The 20465-nt window shown below is 37.8% G+C and overlaps 5 protein-coding genes and 2 pseudogenes across 12 annotated transcripts; 5 read left to right on the top strand and 2 right to left on the bottom strand.

The window, feature by feature from the left end:
- The first annotated feature begins 5932 nt into the window (after window positions 1-5932).
- LOC104701593 (uncharacterized) lies at window positions 5933-6754 on the top strand. The gene is made up of 2 exons (XM_010417310.3): window positions 5933-6153; window positions 6258-6754. The coding sequence occupies exons 1-2, from the start codon at window positions 6023-6025 to the stop codon at window positions 6583-6585; spliced, it is 459 nt and encodes a 152-aa protein (XP_010415612.1). The 5' UTR covers window positions 5933-6022; the 3' UTR covers window positions 6586-6754.
- Window positions 6755-7164: 410 nt separating this feature from the next.
- LOC104701601 (mitochondrial import inner membrane translocase subunit TIM44-1-like) lies at window positions 7165-10025 on the top strand. 3 transcript variants are annotated; one of them, XM_087462847.1, is made up of 14 exons: window positions 7165-7239; window positions 7345-7451; window positions 7596-7679; window positions 7777-7852; window positions 8123-8167; window positions 8261-8647; window positions 8732-8800; window positions 8921-8985; window positions 9082-9150; window positions 9233-9305; window positions 9391-9495; window positions 9580-9651; window positions 9739-9801; window positions 9894-10025. In XM_087462847.1, exons 1-14 carry the CDS (start codon window positions 7165-7167, stop codon window positions 10023-10025), a joined length of 1422 nt encoding a protein of 473 aa, XP_087318973.1. The 3 variants fall into 3 exon arrangements, with proteins under 3 accessions (XP_087318973.1, XP_087318972.1, XP_087318976.1); XM_087462846.1 differs by having other exon boundaries at window positions 7165-7245; XM_087462850.1 differs by lacking the exon at window positions 8123-8167 and having other exon boundaries at window positions 7366-7451.
- A 291-nt stretch (window positions 10026-10316) lies between these two features.
- On the top strand, window positions 10317-10946 carry LOC104701611 (uncharacterized; annotated as a pseudogene). The gene has a single exon (XR_015564358.1). The product of XR_015564358.1 is annotated as an uncharacterized LOC104701611 (transcript).
- Window positions 10372-12909, bottom strand: LOC104710853 (uncharacterized; annotated as a pseudogene). Its single transcript, XR_015564364.1, has 8 exons — window positions 12771-12909; window positions 12608-12681; window positions 12330-12410; window positions 11969-12020; window positions 11657-11776; window positions 11490-11561; window positions 11326-11403; window positions 10372-11216 (listed from the first exon to the last, which is right to left on the bottom strand). The product of XR_015564364.1 is annotated as an uncharacterized LOC104710853 (transcript).
- A 315-nt stretch (window positions 12910-13224) lies between these two features.
- On the bottom strand, window positions 13225-14354 carry LOC104701621 (H/ACA ribonucleoprotein complex subunit 3-like protein). The gene is made up of 4 exons (XM_010417340.3): window positions 14239-14354; window positions 14085-14152; window positions 13549-13591; window positions 13225-13467 (listed from the first exon to the last, which is right to left on the bottom strand). Exons 2-4 carry the CDS (start codon window positions 14136-14138, stop codon window positions 13370-13372), a joined length of 195 nt encoding a protein of 64 aa, XP_010415642.1. The 5' UTR covers window positions 14139-14152; window positions 14239-14354; the 3' UTR covers window positions 13225-13369.
- A 159-nt stretch (window positions 14355-14513) lies between these two features.
- Window positions 14514-15880, top strand: LOC104701650 (uncharacterized). 2 transcript variants are annotated; one of them, XM_010417385.3, is made up of 3 exons: window positions 14514-14649; window positions 15158-15260; window positions 15657-15880. In XM_010417385.3, the coding sequence occupies exons 1-2, from the start codon at window positions 14551-14553 to the stop codon at window positions 15239-15241; spliced, it is 183 nt and encodes a 60-aa protein (XP_010415687.1). In that variant the 5' UTR covers window positions 14514-14550; the 3' UTR covers window positions 15242-15260; window positions 15657-15880. The 2 variants fall into 2 exon arrangements, with proteins under 2 accessions (XP_010415687.1, XP_010415681.1); XM_010417379.3 differs by lacking the exon at window positions 15657-15880 and having other exon boundaries at window positions 15158-15554.
- A 562-nt stretch (window positions 15881-16442) lies between these two features.
- On the top strand, window positions 16443-19977 carry LOC104701629 (uncharacterized). 3 transcript variants are annotated; one of them, XR_015564352.1, is made up of 13 exons: window positions 16443-16678; window positions 16768-16942; window positions 17016-17099; window positions 17196-17437; window positions 17523-17736; window positions 17816-17895; window positions 18339-18423; window positions 18543-18657; window positions 18860-18973; window positions 19097-19144; window positions 19256-19340; window positions 19428-19481; window positions 19607-19977. XR_015564352.1 is itself a non-coding variant. In XM_010417353.3 (13 exons), exons 1-13 carry the CDS (start codon window positions 16443-16445, stop codon window positions 19765-19767), a joined length of 1710 nt encoding a protein of 569 aa, XP_010415655.1. In that variant the 3' UTR covers window positions 19768-19977. The 3 variants fall into 3 exon arrangements, 2 of the variants coding, with proteins under 2 accessions (XP_010415655.1, XP_087318928.1); XM_010417353.3 differs by having other exon boundaries at window positions 18543-18674; XM_087462802.1 differs by having other exon boundaries at window positions 16538-16678; window positions 17021-17099; window positions 18543-18674.
- Window positions 19978-20465: the final 488 nt, after the last annotated feature.

Here is a 20465-nt window from a genome sequence, read left to right as displayed (position 1 = left end):
AAGGAATCACCTTCATCCTACCAGACTGTTCTTCATATTCTTCATCAGTGGCAGCTCTTAACTTGAAATGAGCTCCCATCGGTGTGGCTACCGACTTAGCTTGATCCATATGAAAAATTTTCAACACTTTTTCACATAACCTTCCTGAGACAACACCAATGTTCCTGCTACCTGATCTCGTGTAATCTCCATACCCAAGATTTTCTTAGCATCTCCCAAGTCTTTCATTTCAAACTCCTGACTCAGCATCTTCTTTAACTCTTGAACATGAGATTTGCTCACTGATGCAATCAACATGTCATCTACGTATAATAATAGATATACATATAATCCATTCCCAAGTTTTTTCCAATAAACACAGCTATCATAGGCACTTCTGCTATAACCTATTCCCTTCATGAATTCATCAAATCTCAGATTCCACTGCCTAGGAGACTGTTTAAGACCATACAAAGATCTTTTGAGAAAACATACCCGATTAGGATGATTCTTATCCTCAAAACCTTCAGGTTGAGCCATCACAATGTCTTCATCCAAGTAACCATGTAGGAAAGCTGTCTTCACATCCATCTGTTGTAGCTCCATATCAAATTATACCACCTTTGATAACAAATATCGAATTGATACATGTTTAACCATTGGTGCAAAGATCTCCGAGTAATCAATACCTTCCTTCTGGGTATAACCTTTTGCAACTAAGTGAGCTTTAAACCTCGGAGCCTCAACACCAGGGATACCAGGTTTTCGAGTGTAAACCCATCTACAACCAACCACTTTAGCATTCTCCGGTTTATCTCCAAGATCCCAGGTATTGTTCTTTTTCATAGAAACCATTTCCTCCTTCATAGCTTCATCCCATTTATCCTAGTCAGGATCTAAAAATGTTTCCTTATAGGATCCTGGTTCTGAATTTCCTCCATCTTCAGTGTAATAAGCAAAACCCACCATATTGGACTCACTATACCTCTTATTAGCTTTAATAGCTATTTTCCCTCTATCTCTGACCAACTGATAATCACTTAAATCTTCTCCATCAGAGTCTTCTTCACTCTCTTGCTTTGTTCTCTGATTTGTCCCTGGAGACTGTACGTCAATATCACCTCGATTACCTGTTGAAGTCTCACCAACTTCTGATGTTACCTGATCAACTCCACCTCGACCAAGAATACCAGAATCTATACCCAGGTTCTCCAAATCAACTTCACGTATCTTAAACTGAGAACTGTCTTTAGCATCTTTGTGCATCACTTCCTCTCTGAAAATTACATTTCGACTGATAATGCACCTTCCTTCTTCCGAAATCCAAACCTTGTAACCCTTCACACCTTCAGGATAACTCGTAAAATAACCCTTCTTCGCTCTAGGATTTAGTTTGCCTTGATCTGCATGTACATAGACTAAACAACCGAATTTCCTAAGTGAACTCAAAACTGGTAACCTTGATGTCCACCTTTCTTCTGGAATATCACACTCAATAGCTGTAGAGGGTGATCTATTAATCAGATATACTGCAGTTGAAGCTGCTTCTGCCCAGAATTTCTTCTCCATGCCACTCTCACTAAGCATACTTCTCACCTTGTCCATTATGGTACGATTCATCCTCTCTGCAACTCCATTTTGTTGAGGAGTATAAACACAAGTCTTGTGTCTTACAATACCCTCATCTTTACAAAATCTATCAAAGTACTGCTTACAGTACTCTAAACCATTGTTGGTTCTCAGCTTCTTAACCTTCTTCTCCGATTGAGTCTCCACCATCTTCTTCCAATCCACAAACCTCTCAAAAGCTTCATCTTTCCTTTTCAGAAAATAAATCCATGTCTTTCTAGAGAAATCATCAATAAACGATATGAAATACTGACAGCTCCCTAAAGATACCGGATTGTGTGGAGACCCCCATAAGTCTGAATGAACATACCCCAATTTTTCCTTCGTAACATGCTGAGCCGGTGAGAAACTTACCCTATGGTTCTTCCCAAACACACAATTTTCATGAAACTTTAAATCTCTGATGACATCTCTCTTCAGACATCCTTTCTTCACTAGAACCTCGATTCCTCTCTGACTCATACGACCGAGACGACTATGCCATAAGTCTGTCTCATCTTTCGATAACTCTGAAGAATGAAACTCAGCAATTTCTGTATCTCCTTGCAAAATATAAAGAGTATATCTCTTATGTCCCTTTAGGATAGTAGAACACCCTTTGTTAACCTTCAGTATACCATCTTTGGATTTGAACCAACACCCCTTATCCTCCAATGTTCCCAGAGATATCAGATTCCTGGACATCGATGGCATATATCTCACATCTGTTAAAAGCACAAAAGCACCATCTGAGTCTTTGATCTTCACACTACCAATCCCTTTAACCTGTGACAAGGTATCATTCCCCATTTTCACATATCCGGAATGAACCTCCTTAAAATCATAAAACCAATCTCGCCCCAGAGACATATGAAACGAGCAGCCAGTGTCCAGAACCCATTCATCAGCTTTACCTCCTGATGTCACAAGACTCTCATCTACCGCTATTAAGACCATGGCAGAATCAGTTTCACCTTTAGACTTCGCTAAACCAGCTTCTCCCTTCTCAGAACCTTGAGTCTTACCCTTATTCTTTTCAATCCACTGAAACATTGTTTCTTAAAGTGGCCTTCCTTACCACAGATCCAACATACTCTTTTACCATCCTTTGACTTAGATCGGGACCTTCCTTTACCTTTGTTATTCTGACCATTATATTTTTCCTCAAACCTTCCTCTTGCAAAATGTCCTTCTGAAACTGACTTATTGTTCTGAGCCACCTCCCTTTCTTTATCTCGAGCAGCGACCATAACATCATCCAGTCTTAACTTTTCTCTACCAGTACTGTACTTCAAAGTCTCAACAAGACTATCAAACCTAGCAGGTAAAAAATTCAGCAAGATTATCGTCTGTACCTCGTCAAAAACTTTGATCTGCAGATGATTGAGATCCGCAACTATCTTCAAGAAGTCATCAATGTTGTCATCGATCTTCTTGTTATCTTGCATCTTAAACGTGTAGAAATTTAACTGTGAATACACGCGATGCGGGAGAGAAGTCGGCATGAACATCTTGTCCAAGGTTGACCATGCTTCCGCTGCAGTTTCACAGAGCTCAATGTTCCGCAAAACCTTATCCGCAACATTCAAGAAGATTACATTCTTCGCTTTGTCACACCGCTCCAATATCGCTGCATCATCCGCCTCACGTTTCTTTTTCTTTTCTGGATCTTGTTCTTCTTCCTCCGTGAGTGGCGGAGGCGGAACCTTCTCGATCAACACATCCTTCAACCCGATCACACTCAGATGAGTTCGGATACTTGTCTTCCACAAAGAGAAATCCCCCGAACTATCGAACATCGCGATCGGAACCCCATACATCTCCGATTCGATTAAACCTTGCCAAAATTGTGGCTCTGATACCAGTTGTTGTAAAACCCGATCAAACTTGACCAATATGAACACGAATCAAAACTGTATAAGAAGATGAGACTTGAGAAAACTTAAACGAACAAGAGAAGAGACGACACGCGATTTAACGAGTACACGTTTCCAAGGTGGAAACGCTACGTCTCGCCGGAGAGAACTTCTCCGGTAATCCACTAGAACAATGTTCAATTCCGATTACAAAGCTCTCTCTTCTCTCTCTTCTGTAACCAATTACTCTCTCTCTCTAATCTCTCCTTAATCTGATCTAACAAACTTTCTGATCGAGCTAAGAAGAAGATAAACGATAGAGTAACAAGAAGGACGAATCTACCCTCAGCTGTTTGCAACAACCTCTATCTGTGCCACTCACACGTGATCCTCACATGTGTGAGTTAGAGCTTGTATCGAACCCTCTCATACACCAAGAGTATTCTCCACACTTAAGCATTTCTTGATGCTAAATCTGAGTCATAACACTTCAATACTCCTACGAAGTTTATGTCTTTTGACGACAACATCTGCAGAAGTAAAAGGGGAAACTATGTAAGAAGAAAGCAGTTTTGAATCTCTGCAAACAATTAATTGTGTTTAGAGAATAGGGAGTATGGTTTTGCCTTCCTCCATGGGCCAGACTTGGATGATGTATGAGTTTGCGATTCAGACTGCCCATTTCCAAAAAAACACAGAATTAATTAATCAGTCTGCAACTTTTTCCGTATAGGAATCGATATTCATATGCTTCCATCAAAATTATTGATTTAAGTACACAGCTCTAGATCTTCTGTATATTTAAAATTATTGATTTATTTATTAAGCGGATCATACCAATACATTTGATTACATTTATCATCTTATATTGTAGAGAGCCATACTAGTTAGCTAGGAGTAGGTGTAATTTCAACACAACAACATTTGAGTCCAATACAAATGCCGTAACTAAATCTGATTTCTTTACAATAATGATCGCAGCCTGCTAAGTATTTTTTATAACACCCAGTATCCTCGAAGCATGTCATTTTCCTCTGCTCTATTCCATAACCTACATATGCATGATTAACAATAATTAATTATTAATAACCCAATTTACAAATAGTGAAATCATCATCACTTTCATAATTACAAAAAGTGAAGCTATAAATAATAATAAACAATTACTTGAACTTCCAACAGGAGTTGAAAGAAGACAATGACCAAAAGATATAATGAAGAGTACACTAAAACAAAATGCGACTAAAGTTTTTGTAATGATAGCCATTTTAATTAATAATATTCTCCCAAACTTTTTTCTAATGAGTTTCTCTTTACTAAGACTAATTATTATATATATATATATATATATATTTGATCAAACATATACATATATATAATTAAGAACACAAATATATATGTTAAATATCTTATTTCCTGGTCAAAGATGAAAAATAATACAATTCTTTAATTAATTTTCTTAAGGATATATTATACACTGAAAATTATTTTCTTGCCTTATTACTTTTAACACTAGTCAAGTGATACTATTCTTGTATACATTATAAAGTATGTATTTTTCAGCCCATTTAGTTAAGTTTTTGAAATATAATATCTAAAAGTTCTTATGGTTGTAAATATTCAAAATTATTGGTACAAATGAATTTGGTCCAATAAACAATCATTTTCATCATTTTCATTATGGTTTATTGTTTTATTCGGGTAGAGCCTTTCTCAAAATTTACAATAAATTTGGTAGAGTTTACTACTATTTTAGTCGTTTTTTGCCGTTATTTTAATTGACCACTTTTTATCAACAATATTTAATTGTTTGACTTTAGATAAGCTAATTTTGACAAACAATCTTTGGGCAAAGCTATAGTAGTATACCTTCTCCAGATGATTGACAGAGTTATAACAAGACGACGGTTAGTAGAGTCTTACATTACAAATTTACAACAATAAAAGAAAAACTTAAAAATTGGTAGCTGGTCATGGTTCATGAATATCGTTACGTTTTTTAAAAGTTCTTAAAATTGAGTGGCTAGCTAGGTGTGTATATATGAATCTTCGAAGATATAGTCTGGCATTGACCGGGCAACGTGAGGGGTCATATCCAAAAATATTTGGTTGGGAACAAAAAAGAAAGTGGTAATTTTTGAATACTAGATTGGACTTGGACTGGACTCGATCAATAAACGCGAGTAGTTCTGAATTCTGATAATAAAAAATCAAACAATCTGGAAAAGTCCCGTAAACAAATCACCGTTCTACAGAATTGAAAACGTTGGGATCTTGGTGCGGAGCTTGAATTGTCACGTGAGGACTGACTACGATGTGCAAAAACAATTGAAAAATACATTCAGACAAACTCATGTGCGTCTATACAATGACGCTTATATCCCTTTAATAAAATAGTCACTTTATCCACTTTAACAAAAATAATTTGAATTATAAGGGTAAATGCGTCAAAAGTGTATCTCTGTTTCCGAGGTTAACAAATAGACAAACTGAGTAGGAGAGAACATAACTCAAGCAAACTCAGATTCTCTGATGGCGATTTAACGAAGACCGAAGACGAAGGAAGGACTGATTAATTAATGGACTCTCACTGTTCTCTGAGTCGACTCGTTCTGGTCACCTTCTTGGTCCTCTGCTTCTTCGCCGGAGATTCATCGGCGACGAGGCCTGGTTTCCTCTACACCAGACACAGAGGACGATGCACGCCACAGTAATCCAACTTTTTGAATTTTGACTTTTTTTATATTTATAATTATATTAATAGCTGAGTCAGATCTAACTCGATGGTGTTGTTGTTTTCGAGTTTGGTTTCAGGTATTGGAGCAGCGAGAGGGAAGCATGGCCGAGGATGGTACCTGAGAGATCAACGGTCGAAAAAATGTTCGGAGTGATGGTTGCGAAAGAACGGTGGAGATCTGATCTGACGCTGTTAGAATCAACGGCTAGGAATGACGAAGAAGGTAACGCGTACGGTGCGCTGCTGAAACAGGGGATCGCAGCTCTTGTCAACTCTTACGCTAGAAAAAGTTTCTCTTATGCGCCATGGGAAGTGAAGACCATGCTCATTCAAGCCATGGTTTCGGAGCCGGTGGCTCGCCGGCAAGCCCAACACTTCGCCGCCGCTAACGTGGCTTGTGACTAAAAAAAGACAATGAGGATCTAGTTGTACTTTTGTCTTCTTTAGATTCGAATCTAAGCTTCTTGTCGTGTCTAAGGTTGATTCTGATTTCTGACTCAAAACAACGGCAACAATATTATTAGCTTTCTCTATGTAATGATTGATGATGGTTCAACTTATGTTTGCAGCTTAACCGGACTGAACCAACCAAACTGAATCAAAATCAAATTGAATTTAAGCTTCTTACAAAAGCCCAATGGACCTAATAAACAGAGACGAGCGTTGTTTTAGTAGTGTTTGGAAACGGCTATTCTTATATACTCTCTATTCAACTCTCATTTAATTATTAACCAGATATAAGATATACATATCCGTGTTTCCGAACAAGTATCTAAGATGGAAACCTCCCTATGTATCTCTCTACAAGCCTTAAGTCTTCTTGGTTTGTTGCTCAAGTAAATATTTTTGAAATTTTCCTTTTTTCTTGTAAGCAGTCTAACAGAGATATGTTGATGTATATCATTAGTCCCAAATCCAACCTCTGTGATTCTTTCTCGAGAGGCGCTTGGTATAGGGTTTTTGCTTGGAGTGGGTTTGTTTCTAATGGCGACTAGAAAGCTAATTCGAGATTTACTGATCACAAAGCAGCCTTTTTTACGGCAACTGATGCAGCAACGAGTTCTGGTGAATACTTTGTATCTTTTGTTTGTAATGTTTCTGATCAAAATCGCACTAAATGGTTTTTGATTGATTTGGTGGTGACTTTGTTATTTTTGCTTTTAGAGAGCAAACGCAAGATCAGAGTATCTTCCCGCTATTGGATATGCGAGTCATCGCAGGTTCAGCGTGCTAAGCGAGTTCTCCAAGAATATTAGAGGGGAAGCTGAGAGGTATATTGTGATTTGTTATGTAACGTGAGGCATACGAATATCCATAATAAGTGAAAGAACATATGATCTTTCTATTATTGGATGATATTTCTTTAGTTCAATTTCATTTAGGTTAAACATTGTTGATTTTTCATGTGGTTGCAGCAATCCTGAATTTAAAAGAACAGTGAAGGAGTTGAAGGAAAGAGCTGAAGAGTTGAAAGGTGTAAAAGAGGACCTGAAAGTTAGGTAAGTTAAACACATTTGTAATTGATCTTTACTTGGGAGATAATAATATATATACATTGTGTGTTAAAGGAACTTATGAAAGATATGGCTAATGCAGAACAAAACAAACGACTGAGCAGCTGTACAATAAAGTTGATGGTGTGTGGACTGAGACTGAAGCTGCGGCTAAAAAGGTATGGTTCTGGACCTTCTGGTACACGGGCCTTGAATTGGTACCATGTCTGTGTTTTTTTTCCTCCACCCTGGTTGGAGAATGTTTGGAAGCTGATATTGTGCTAAAGATGCAAAAAGTTTCTAAGATGGGTTGTTTCGTCTTTTGCTAGTTTGGATCCTAAATAAGCACATGATAACTCACTTATTATATGTATATATGAATAGCCAAAAATGTACATTGTATAAGGCTAACAGTCGTCCCTTACAAAACAGCTTTGACGGTACTGCAGGTCTCTTCAAGTGTGAAAGACAAGTTTTCAGCGGCCACAGAAGAGGTCTTGCTGGAATCCTGCTCTTGTATTGTTGTCCTTTCAGTGTGGCATTTTTTTTTGTTTTTGTTAACTAGGTTGTGTATTTTTAATGGTCAGGTGAAGGAGTCATTCAAGCTCGGAAAGGTCGAGAATGCAGAGTCAGCAAGTTCATCAGGCACAGGAACCTCTGGAGGAGAAAAACAGCAGCAATCAGGTTCTACGGATGAACTACATACATTTTATGAAAAATTCAAGTCAAGTATCTCTTCGCCAAAAGTATCCGAGGCGTTTTACAAGCTGAAGGAAGCCAAACCATTTGACGTAGTAAAGAAGGTACTTGACATTGTAAAGGATGAACTGCGTGGAAACACATCTAGAAGGAAGTTCCTGGAATATACACCTCCCCCGCCATTCACAGGTGAGAGAAGTACAAGAACCGAGATGGTGGTTAGGCCAACAAAACAGTTCAAGTGGCAAACAAAATGGGAATCCTTTAGAGAAAAGGTGAGTGGTCCTCTTTGTGGTTGTCCAAATTATTCCAGGTGTTTAATGGCCCTTGTTGAATGTTTTCCTCAAATTTGGTTTTAGATGCAAAGTCATCCTGTATTTAAACGTATAAGCGGGATGAGTGTGCCTGTTGTAAACAAGAGCCAAGAGGTAATGAAAACAACTTGTCTTTATTACTCGTTTTGTTCAATTGTCTAATCTTGCATCACTCTCTTTGTTGATACTGCTTTGTTATATTGTAAATTGGCAATGCATTTGGTCTGTGTGCAGATTGCAGAAGATGTGAGGGAAATATGGGAAACTAGTGATAATCCGATTGTTCACAAGATTCAAGAGTATACTCTCTCATTGCTCCCTTACTATCTTCCCAAAATTTGACAACATACTCTTGCTCCCTTATATGTGCATTAATTATTGTTTTGTTTTGGCAGCATGCATGACACGTTCTTGCATGAAACAGATTCTGCATCAACTTACAAAGAGATACACGGGCGAGATCCGTAAGTTATATAGTGGCTGATTATTATTGGTTTGAAGATGTGCCTCTGGTAATAATAATTCTTATCTCTCTTTCATGTGTAGATCGTTCTCCTTGACAGACTTTGCTGCAGAGGTTGAGGAAGCCATCAGACCTGTCTTGAAAGCATATAGTGAGGTGAAATCTCGGGTTTTAAAATAGATCATCTCGTGCCATCCTCGTTTATGTTGTTTCTTTGTAATTAGTTTCAATCTCTTTGCAGGGAGATGTTGACACCTTGAAGAAGTATTGCAGCAAGGAAGTGATTGAAAGGTGCAAAGCAGAGCTCACAACTTACCAAAGTCATGGTGTCTTTTTCGATAACAAGGTAAGGGTTTCTTTGTTCTTGCTTCACCCTAGGGGATATTTGTTCTCATGAAGTCATCTAAGTAAGTTGCCTCATTTTGATCAGCTGCTGTACATATCTGACGTTGCAATTCAAGAGACAAAGATGATGGGAACTTCCCCCGTAATACTAGTCAGGGTAAATGATCTTCATTTTCTTCTGAGCTCATCATCCTTTGAGCTAAGAATTGGATATGATGGACTAAATTATTGTCTTTGATGTCAGTTCCAAACGCAAGAAATCTACTGCGCTCGCGACAAGAATGGAGAAATCATAGAAGGAGGCCAGGTAAAAAGAAACTGTGAATCAAAAATCATAAATCAACCGCAAAGCATATGACCAATGCCACAGTCATTTTAAGAATTTGTTGTTGGATTTAGGACACCATACACACGGTGTACCACGATTGGGCAATGCAACAAGTGGAGGCAGCGGAGTTGGGGGAAGATGCTATTTATCCCATTTGGAGGCTCAGAGAGATGCAGAGAAATGGTGTCCAAGCTCTCATTTAACTTTACAGTTAAAAATAATTCATTAACCTAATAGAAGCAAAGTATCATTATATATACTCAAACACTTGTTCACCCTCTCAGTAGATTTTTAATAATCCAACTTCTTATACTGAAAACCATATTTGCAGACCTAGAAATTCTAGATCATCAAGATCTAGAATTCGCTAAACAACATAATCTTAAAGACAAAATAAAAAAATATTATAATGGATATTAGGTTAAGGAAGCAGCGTAGAGATTAAGCAAAGAAGTGGAATATTTTGTTGGCTGCTTTTGTCTTGTCTTGCGTCCGAGCTAAGCTAAACACAAACTTTCTATATAATCCTATCTCTACTTATCCACCTTTGCCTTTATCCACCAAGTTTTTGAGCTAATCTCTCATCTCTCTTCTTCACTCTCCCTCTCATTCTCAACTATCCCAAGTCATGTCTTGCCTGAGAATTAGGCTTCTCCCCGCCAAAAGAGCTTGGAAGAGCTTCACTGCCAACTTCCACAAACTTCGGAGATCCAAAACCAAGCACAGAGCTGCAACTTCGGACAAACATTTCTACCGTTCAAGGTTGTTTGTTCAAGAAGAAACGCAAAGCTGTTGTATACGTTGATAAGCTCTTCAGAGAACCTATGGCAGTATCCAGTTGGATTCCAGCAAAGCAGTGGAAGCCAAAGGAAGAATTGTTTCCAGAGAAGGGAATAGACGAAAGAGCTGAAGAGTTCATCACTAGAGTGAAAGCAGAGATTCTCGCTTCACGCAACTTGTAGTATCAATCATCAAACACAGTGTATCAAGACTTGATAAGTAGTAATACTTCTGTGTATAATAAATAGACCAACTCCAACTGTTCTGTACAAAATTATTATCTTTGGCTTTTAGCTCGAGTCTGTAATTATTATTCTTATGAATCCTATACATTCCTTTAACAATGGTAAAAAGCTAAACCAATACGTAATGGATGTATAAGTATTTGTGAAAAGTGTCACCTGATTCTGAGATTGCCCATTTTAGTCCTTTGGAATCCGAACAATCAGGCCAGAAGTTGTCTGAACAGTTTTCAGGTGACCTGAGCCAATGAGATCACGTATGTGAAATCTCACATCCAGAGGAGAGAACCGGAGCCGTTTCTTTTCAAGCTCGGCCAAGAACATCTCTTTATGTCGCTTGCGCTTTATCAATGAGAGGAGTTCGTTCCTTCCCTGGTTGTTAGATTGAGAGTAAGAAAAGGTTCTGAGGCAATCACTTGGGGGGGGGGGGGGGGGGGGGGGGGGAGGGGGAAGAAACTGATAAAAGTATTTTCAAAGGTACCTGCAATAGACCCTTCCACAGTTTACCGATACTTGGAATCGCAAACCAGTACATGTCCGGATCAATAAGTTGGCGTGTCTAAGATAAATTGGTATTTATAGTTAAAAGAGGGTAAGAGATACATGGAGGAGCAGATATAAGTAGGAGTATAAATCTTTACTTACGAGAAGACCTGCGTTAATTAAGATAGTGATGTGTGCATCCTTCACCTTTCCGCCCAATGACAACAGTGAAAACTGCAATGATAGCGTGTGAAAACTGAAAACTTTGGGCATCTATCTACGCAGACAAAAACAGGTTAGTAAGCGTAAAATAAATAAAATTGACTTACTAGCTCATGATGTCCAATACTAGGTTCAAGTTTTGAATCAAGGACATGGCCTTTGAACCACTTGACAATTTCAAGATTACTTTGTTTCTTCTCTTCCATCCTCTTCACTATTCGATCTACCTAACATATGGATTACAAGAAAATGATAAAGGATTAGCTAAAAGTTGGAAAGACCATCCACTCTCTACAACATCAATCTGGAATAACCAATAGTAAGAAATCAAAACTATTCATGAGACCGTACCAATTAACTAAAGGCTAAAGCTAATGTAAACTACACATGAGCCTAATGATATGCAGCAAAATACCAACCTGGTTAAGATAGTCATCCAAAAACACGAACAACTTTCTCCCTTCGTAAACACTGCACCAAAGTTCAAAAAGTGATCAATCCAAAGAACTCTAGCAAACCCAACAGAGATGGGAAATTTGATGATACGAACATTGGACAGGCAAAGATACGGTCAATAGCAAATTAGTTCACCCAATTAAACCACAAAGATGAAAAACTAGGATACAAACGCAAATGGTAATGGTTCTAAACTTACAAGGACACACCTTACATACAGAGGTTATAATTTCAATTGTTCAATGCACATGTCATTTTAATAAAGGTTTCATTTTTCAAACCTTTATAATTACAAAATGATACGTTAGAGTAGAAAGAGCATACCTCTAACTCTCTATCGACTTGGGTTCTATCATTGACACTACTGTATAACTGCGACTGTAAAATGAAGGGTGGAACCGAAGCCTGAAAACAGATGAGCAGAGGCAGGAATGAGAATCACCATCAATGTACAAAGAGATTGACAAAAAAAAAAAAAAAATACAAGAAAAAAAAGGGGACACTTTTAACTAATCTTCATATGGTTTCAGAGTAAGAGAATGTCCAATTCAAGTGAATGCGGCGACTTTCAATAACGATATTTTAGTGATATGGAATCGAACCTGGTCAATACGAGGAAACTGAGCTCGCATCATTCGTAGTGCAACAGATGTGTCGCTAAAGGTGAGTTCATCCTCTGATTACGAACAGAGCAACAACCATTCATGAATTAGTAGAGTTTACAATCTCTCCGCATTACCAAAAAAAAAAGATTTTGAAACTCACCGAGAGGAAGATACTGATCCTCGGATATTGCATCATCTTCAACTGCAGCGTGACTACAACCCACTTCTTCGTCATCTTCCTCTCGCCGGCGTTTCTTTGCTCCGGAGGCGGACGGTTCCGTATTTGTTCTCTTCTTCATTGGTTTTTTACTCTTTTTTTAAAGAAAAGACCAAACTTCTTTTTACCAACGAGGGAAGGGACACATTTTTAATGGGCCTTGAACAAATGGGCCGCATCTTAATTTTTCGAGTGTAATTATTATTTTTTACTGTGTTGCTGATCTCTGGGCAAACCTTTGAGCTTTGATGGCGATTCTGTGTTTTTGGTTCCTAGCTTTAGCCATTAATTAAGTTTTAGTTGACAAGAAAAGAACAAATTAACTCCGGTATACTGGTTTTAATCAAAATTGGGCACTATCAGATTCTCAATGTAAATAAAGGTTAAAGAGGAGGAATGGAGGAAACTGATCTCTTAACTCACTATGTATTTGAAGACATTACAAAGAAAGACACGGTTCAAGTCAACATTTCATTAAAGAGACAACAACCATAGCAGCAATTAAAAGCAACGATAAAAAACCAACACAAACATGCTCTTCATCAGTACTTGACAGGAGCATTCTGGGTCGGTAGGAGACCAAATCGCTTCTTCAACGCGACTCTCTGCTTTGAGTATTTATCGTCAGGGGAGAACCGGGCTGCAATTTGCACAAATGATTTAATAATGGTAATGTAGTAAAAAAATAACACAGAATGGTCTCAAATGCAAGGACTCTCACCTGGATGAGCAGATTCAGTAGCTAGCCCTAGCGGTGATTCCTTCTGCACAATTAGTTTGAATCATGTGTAAGCTCAAATAACCAAACTCACAGAACAAGTATCAACAAGCATGCGGTTCTTTTTGAATCTCTATAAACATAAAAGAAACCAAGCTCGTTGTCTATCAAAATGCTTCTATATATATACTATCAGAACTCAATGTCCGAAAGAACTTCTAGTGCCTAGGTGAAGACAAATTTTCAACAGCAAATTTTATGACAAAAGCTTCATGTGTATCAAAATAGTTTAAGACAAGCAAAACTGAACTAAATGTGTCAAAAAAAACTTCTATTATCCTAGGTTGAGATAAATGAAACAGCAAATTTTTAAGATTACGCAGACAAAACAAAAGTTTCTAGTGTGTATTAAAAAAAATTCTAAACCCTAACAAAACAGAGATTTGTATTCGAGTCCTAAAATTCTTGACAAGAACAAAATACAAAACACAAATTAAGCATACAAAAGAGAAGAGATGAGTATAAGAAAGTGAAGGTACCTTAGTGGTGTAAACCTTCTCACCCTTCTCGTTGATATAGCACTGAAGATACATCGTCTTTCAAATCCCTGTGGAGATAAATTAAATTTAAAAAGCTGACGAAAACAAAAAACACGAAAGTAAGAAAGATTCCTCCTTTAAACAAAGATCGCACCTCAGAGAGATGTTTCTTGCTTTTGAATTTTTTTTTTGGAGACGGAGAAGCTGATTAGGGTTTTGCTGGAGCAGAAGCAGAGGTTTTACGGCGACACTCGTCAATGTGTATATTTATATAAAGTTCTCGAAAGAAAAAAAACAAAAAGAAAATGGGCTTTCAATTAAAAACTTATAAGCCCAATATGAGCCTACTTCTATTAAAGAGGCCATTTTAGTTACACGTGTAAGAAAACGCTACGGCGAGTCTCAAGAGCCCTAATTAAGTTAAATTTTTTCCGATATACGATTCGCCGGCGAAAAAGAGGAAACGATGAAGAAGACTCCGGCGAGATCGAACGAAGCTGGTAAATCTCAGAAACCTCCATTCAGACCTGCCGTAGATGACACCAAACCTGTTCTTCAGGACCCAGTAAGTGTATCTCTATTCCTTTTTGATCCCCTACATTGTGTGTGTTTCGATGTCCTTAACGATGCTACTTGAGCTAAAGATGACTGCTTTCTTATTTTTTTTTAATGCTCTCGGGTTTTGATACTTTTGACTGAGTGTTGGATTTTTCGATATATGATGATTTGATAATAAGATCTATCTCCCTTTTTTTTTTTTGGGGGGGCGGGGGGGGGGGGGGTCAAATCGTCGTCTTATGTTTAAGTTGGAATGTGAAATTCAATGTGAACCTCTGTAGAGGGAATTAGCAAAAGAGATCATCACACATTAGATTTTAACAACTAACGTATGAATGGATGAATATACTACATTCTAGTTACAAAGAGCATCACTTTTCACCATGTTGAGATTGGTCTTTTCCTTTTACGACATCATTTTGTGCTAATTGTTCAAGTGTACATGATGTAACAACATCTAAGATTAGACTGATTCTGGAGTTCAATGGATCTTAATGCTTGTTTGTTCTCCTTAGATTCTGAGATCGGATCCAATGGAGACAGAAGAAGCTGTGCTTAGATTGCCTCCTTTCCCAGTGATCAGGCCATCTGAATCGTAGCTTCCCGCGGATTAACTAGGTTTTTTTTTTTTTATCACATCTGTTGACTGTTTTGACATTTTCAGTTTGTTGGTGATTGTGAATGGGTGTTGATGCCTGCTTGATAAGTTTCATATACCTATCTCAGATAGGCTATCTGTAGACACACACCCACAGTAAATTTCAAATAGAAGTATCAAAGCATTCATTGTCTCGTACATCACCTATATTGTTGTTTCTTTTTTTTTGTTTTTGTTTTGAATATTTTTGATAATACTGTCGTTGTTAGTCTTGATTCAGCTTGATATACAAAAGAGAACCACCGTTTCTACTACATAGACTTCTGTTTTTTTTTTTTTTTTTTTTTTTTGTCAAACATAGACTTCTGTTCTTCTACTGTAATTTCTGACTGCGCTAGAGTGTTTTGTCTGTCCAGGAGTTTTTAATACATGATGTCTCACATGGAGTTTTTAGTTGCAACGACTCAGGGCTAAAATGGTCTTCTGCTTTTATCTATAGATAATAAATCAGTGTTAAAGATTTTGGGGACTTTTGAATAAAGTATACATGTATAGATTTCATAGGAGACAGTATTGTAAACTTGGTTCGGTTATTGACTACCAAATTATAGTTCTAAAACCAAACGAATAAAATAAGAAATAGGAAAGAGAGAAAAAGTCTGCATGAAAGCATATATAAAAGAGAAAATTACGCTGAGAACGAGGCAGACATTGATCCTTTCTTCATTCATCAAAGCTGTATATGCAACAATCTATTGTATGTTTACACAAACACGTACATACATGCTTCTTTCTTCTGATTTAATCGGTATATACCATAAGATTCATGCGAAATAGTTGCTAGGCTCTAGAGAGTTTCACGCTCATTCAATTCCTCTCTCCTTTCTTCTCTTTCTTCCTATTTGTTTTCCTTCCTGATTAGAGATTTGTTTCGTTTTGATGAATCTGTCACGTTAAAGGTTATAATTAATCCCATATTTTTGTCTAGCTTACTTGTGTTTTTGATCCTCAGTTTCTCAGATGATTCCAATTGGTGAGGTGATGTTTCTTGATTATACTGATGTGTGTTGTTGTTGATTTCTAAATTTTTGTTCATTGTACAGGACGATTGTTTATGAGAAGATGATGATGAATCATCATCAGTGAAATTTGAGTTTTTTTCTCTTTCTTTAATCTGTGTGGGGGTGTGTTAAAGAGTAATTATGGATTCTGCAAAGGGTTGGTTTCAGAAGCGGCAGATGCGTGGAGGATCGAGATATAAAGGTGCTTCAGGTGGTGGTGGTGGAGGTGGAAGTAATGGCTCTGCCGATGAGCCCAACATCGAAACTGATGAAGAAGCAGTCTCAAACACTACCAAACAGAAAGTTGCAGCAGCTAAACAGTACATTGAGAATCATTACAAAGAGCAGATGAAGATTCTACAAGAGAGGAAAGAAAGGTGTTGTCTTGTGTCTCAACCGAAATGTAGATTCTTCTTATTTGTCTTTCTTGCGTAATTTAGTTTTGCTTCTTCATATATTTTAACAGGCGAAGCATGCTAGAGCAGAAGCTGGCAGATGCTGATGTGTCTGAAGAAGATCAAAATAATCTTCTCAAGTTTTTGGAGAAGAAGGAGACAGAGTACATGCGCCTCCAACGCCATAAGTTAGGCGTTGCTGATTTTGATTTGCTTACAATGATTGGGAAAGGTGCATTTGGGGAGGTATGTTTTCCTGAGTCCATCCGCTTGCAAATACAAATTTTGAGGTTGTTAAAAGTATATGTTGTTTCTCTAGGTTAGAGTTTGTAGAGAGAAGACGACAAATCAAGTTTATGCAATGAAAAAGCTCAAGAAGGCGGAGATGCTTCGCAGAGGCCAGGTGAGACTTCCCTATCTATCTATTCCCACGTGATGGTATTGTCTATGAATCAATCCAACATCCTTTGACTCCATAACCCTTTTTTTTTATCTCAAGGTTGAACATGTAAGAGCAGAGAGGAACTTACTTGCGGAAGTGGACAGTAACTACATAGTGAAGCTTTGCTGTTCATTTCAAGATGATGACCATCTTTACCTTGTGATGGAGTATTTGCCTGGTGGTGATATGATGACTCTTCTGATGCGCAAAGATACTTTGACAGAAGAGGAGGCCAAGTTCTATGTCGCTGAGACAGTTCTCGCTATCGAGTCCATCCACAGGCACAATTACATCCACAGGTTCTGTGAGAGTAAACCAAACACCTTTATTTATTTCTTCTCTTTTATTTCGGGTGAGCTTATCTTCTTCTTTTTGATTTTGTAGGGATATCAAGCCAGACAACCTGCTGCTTGACAGATATGGGCATCTAAGACTGTCCGATTTTGGATTGTGTAAACCTTTGGACTGCAGTGCCATTGGAGAAAACGATTTTTCAAACAATGCCAATGGATCTACAGAGCAAGAGTCCGGATCAACTGCTCCAAAACGCACACAGCAGGAACAACTTGAACATTGGCAGAGGAACAGGAGAACTCTAGTAAGGCTTCAAATTCACCTTTAAGATTTTTATAGAGTTTCTCCCTCTGTATGTGTCTGATTAACACATGAAACGACAGGCTTATTCCACAGTTGGCACACCGGATTACATAGCTCCAGAAGTTCTGTTGAAGAAAGGCTATGGAATGGAGTGTGACTGGTAAGGAGTTGAGAATCTCTTTGTTTGTCAGAGTCTGTATGGGCTTACATACTCCATATCCTGATGTGTTTAGCCAATTTGTAAAAAGAAGAAAGTTAGTACATTGTCTAGGTGTTGTGCACCTCTACGCATTTGCATGAGTTTCAGACTCAAATGCAGGCAAGAATGTGTTTGTTTGGTGACCCTGAACTAGAATCTTGTTAGGAAATGCTAACCAATCGTTGTTTATTATCTCTAGTTGCTTTTGTCTCTTAGCTAACACTGGACTCGAGCCCATGCTCACATTTTTTGAATGAGTATACATCTTGATGGGTTTCAGCTTCTACTCTTATGATGCATTACTTAGTTACAGGGACCATCTTGAAGCAGTATTTGGTGACACTGTCTACATATATGCTTTGCATAGGACGCTAATGCAGTTTACTCAATAAAATGCTCTGCAGGTGGTCTCTGGGAGCTATAATGTACGAAATGCTAGTAGGATACCCACCGTTTTATTCAGATGACCCAATGTCAACCTGTAGAAAGGTAATTTTTGGAAAAAAAGCTGACAAGGAAAACAAAGAAAACAATCAAAAGAATGAGTTTTTTACTTTCCTGTGACACTGACATCACATCAAAACTCTTGTTCCTGATTCTGGGTGTAGATAGTAAACTGGAAAAGTCATTTGAAGTTTCCAGAGGAAGCGATATTGTCAAGGGAAGCAAAGGATCTTATTAACAGTCTGTTGTGCAGTGTTAGACGTAGGCTTGGTTCCAAAGGTGCTGATGAAATAAAGGTGTCCTTGTACTGATGATTTCTATGAAAGCTTTTCCTTTTTTGGATGCATGAATAGTTTCTCATATTCAACACTAAGCAACTGTGTCTCCGAATGTAGTTTGATTATGGATATCAGAGTTCAATACTATGTAATCCAGAGCCTGTGAGATTAAAATGCATGATTTGTTTTCTGTAATATTGCAGGCTCATCCATGGTTTGAAACTGTTGATTGGGATACAATATTCGATATGGATGCAGCTTTTGTTCCAGAGGTCAATGACGATTTAGACACTCAGAATTTTGAGAAGTTTGACGAGGTAACAAATCTTTTGTCCCATCATACTTAATTCTTTTGGATTTGGTGAAAGCATTACAAGATCGATTCCTATACGTAAAAGAGTTGCAGATTGATTAATTATTTGTGTTATTTGAAAATGCAGTCTGAATCGCAAACTCAGACATCATCCAAGTCTGGACCATGGAGGAAGGCAAAAAACCATATTCCCTGTTCTCTCTAAACACAATTGCTTGCAGAAATTCAAAACTGCTTTCTTTGTAAATTCTTTTATGTATAATGGTTTCCGCTTTAACTTGTGCAGATGTTGTCGTCAAAAGACATAAACTTCGTAGGGTATACATACAAGAACTTTGAGATTGTTAATGATTACCAAGTTCCTGGAATGGGTAGACCACTCATACTTGATCACTGGTTCTTGTATTTGATTGCAATTTAGTTTGAATGTTACGAAATGCTTCAATGTTGTTTTGTAGCGGAGTTAAAGAAGAAGAAAAAGTCGACGCGACCAATGGTCAAGGCACTCTTCGGTACACAACAACAACAACAACCCCTTTTGCTGGTTCAGAGCATTTGGCTATTTCCATGTGAATCTTGAAAAGTGTATATTATTAAATAATTGGTTGTGTGTGTGTTTGAACTGTTCCCATGTTAGATAATGGATCATCGGAGACCCCGGATTCATCAGAAACAACGTCGAGACCACCTTGTGATAGACCTCCTCCGGCTCCTCCGGTTGTTCAGGGAAGCTTTCTGAAACTTCTACCACCAGAACTTGAAGTGAGGCCAAAGCAAGAAGAATCTGAAGCTTGCTAAAACATTTTGTCAAGGTTTGGAGTTGAGTTGTGTCCCAAATGTTTTAGGCGGTAGCAAAAATACAAACCGACCGACCACTTCTGTTAACTTTGGACGACAAGACGCAGTTTGATTCTTATTTTGTTGACATGATGATAAGTAATTGTTGTAATCATGTTTACAATTTTTGCCTGCCAATAATAAAATTCGTACAAATATGTTAAAATACCATTGAATTTATGAAAGTATATGTACCATATAATTTAAGTTTGGAAATAGTGAGAAATATACGGGGGGCAAAGTGCAATATAGTGGAAGTATAAGGCGGCCATTATTAAATATTAACCCAACTACGCACGCTCACTCACTCATTCACTATTCTTTATCTTTTGACTTAAAAAAAAAAAAAAAAAAAAAATCAATCTCGTTGATTTTCGTCGAACCTGGTGAAATCTGTTGTTGTTCGAGCAAAATCGGTGAGTAAAGAATTTTCTTCAGCTTTTCGTTTCATTCTGATATATCGTAAGATCTGATCTGATCGGTCCTTCCTTAGTCGTCTAGTCACTGGATTTTTGTTTCAGCTTTTTAGTCGTCTTCATTGCTTGATTTGCCCACTGTCGATTTTTTTTTTTTTGTTGTTTTACTCGTGTATGCATAAAAAAAAAGGGTCGGATCAGAGAGAGAGAGAGAGAGAGAGAGAGAGAGATCTCATGTTGTTG

This window comes from Camelina sativa, chromosome 1, assembly GCF_030686135.1.
Source record: "Camelina sativa cultivar CO46 ecotype springtype chromosome 1, ASM3068613v1".
Classification (NCBI taxonomy): Eukaryota; Viridiplantae; Streptophyta; class Magnoliopsida; order Brassicales; family Brassicaceae; genus Camelina; species Camelina sativa.
Note: the sequence above shows the minus strand (reverse complement) of the source record. Positions and strands in the feature narration are given on the sequence as shown.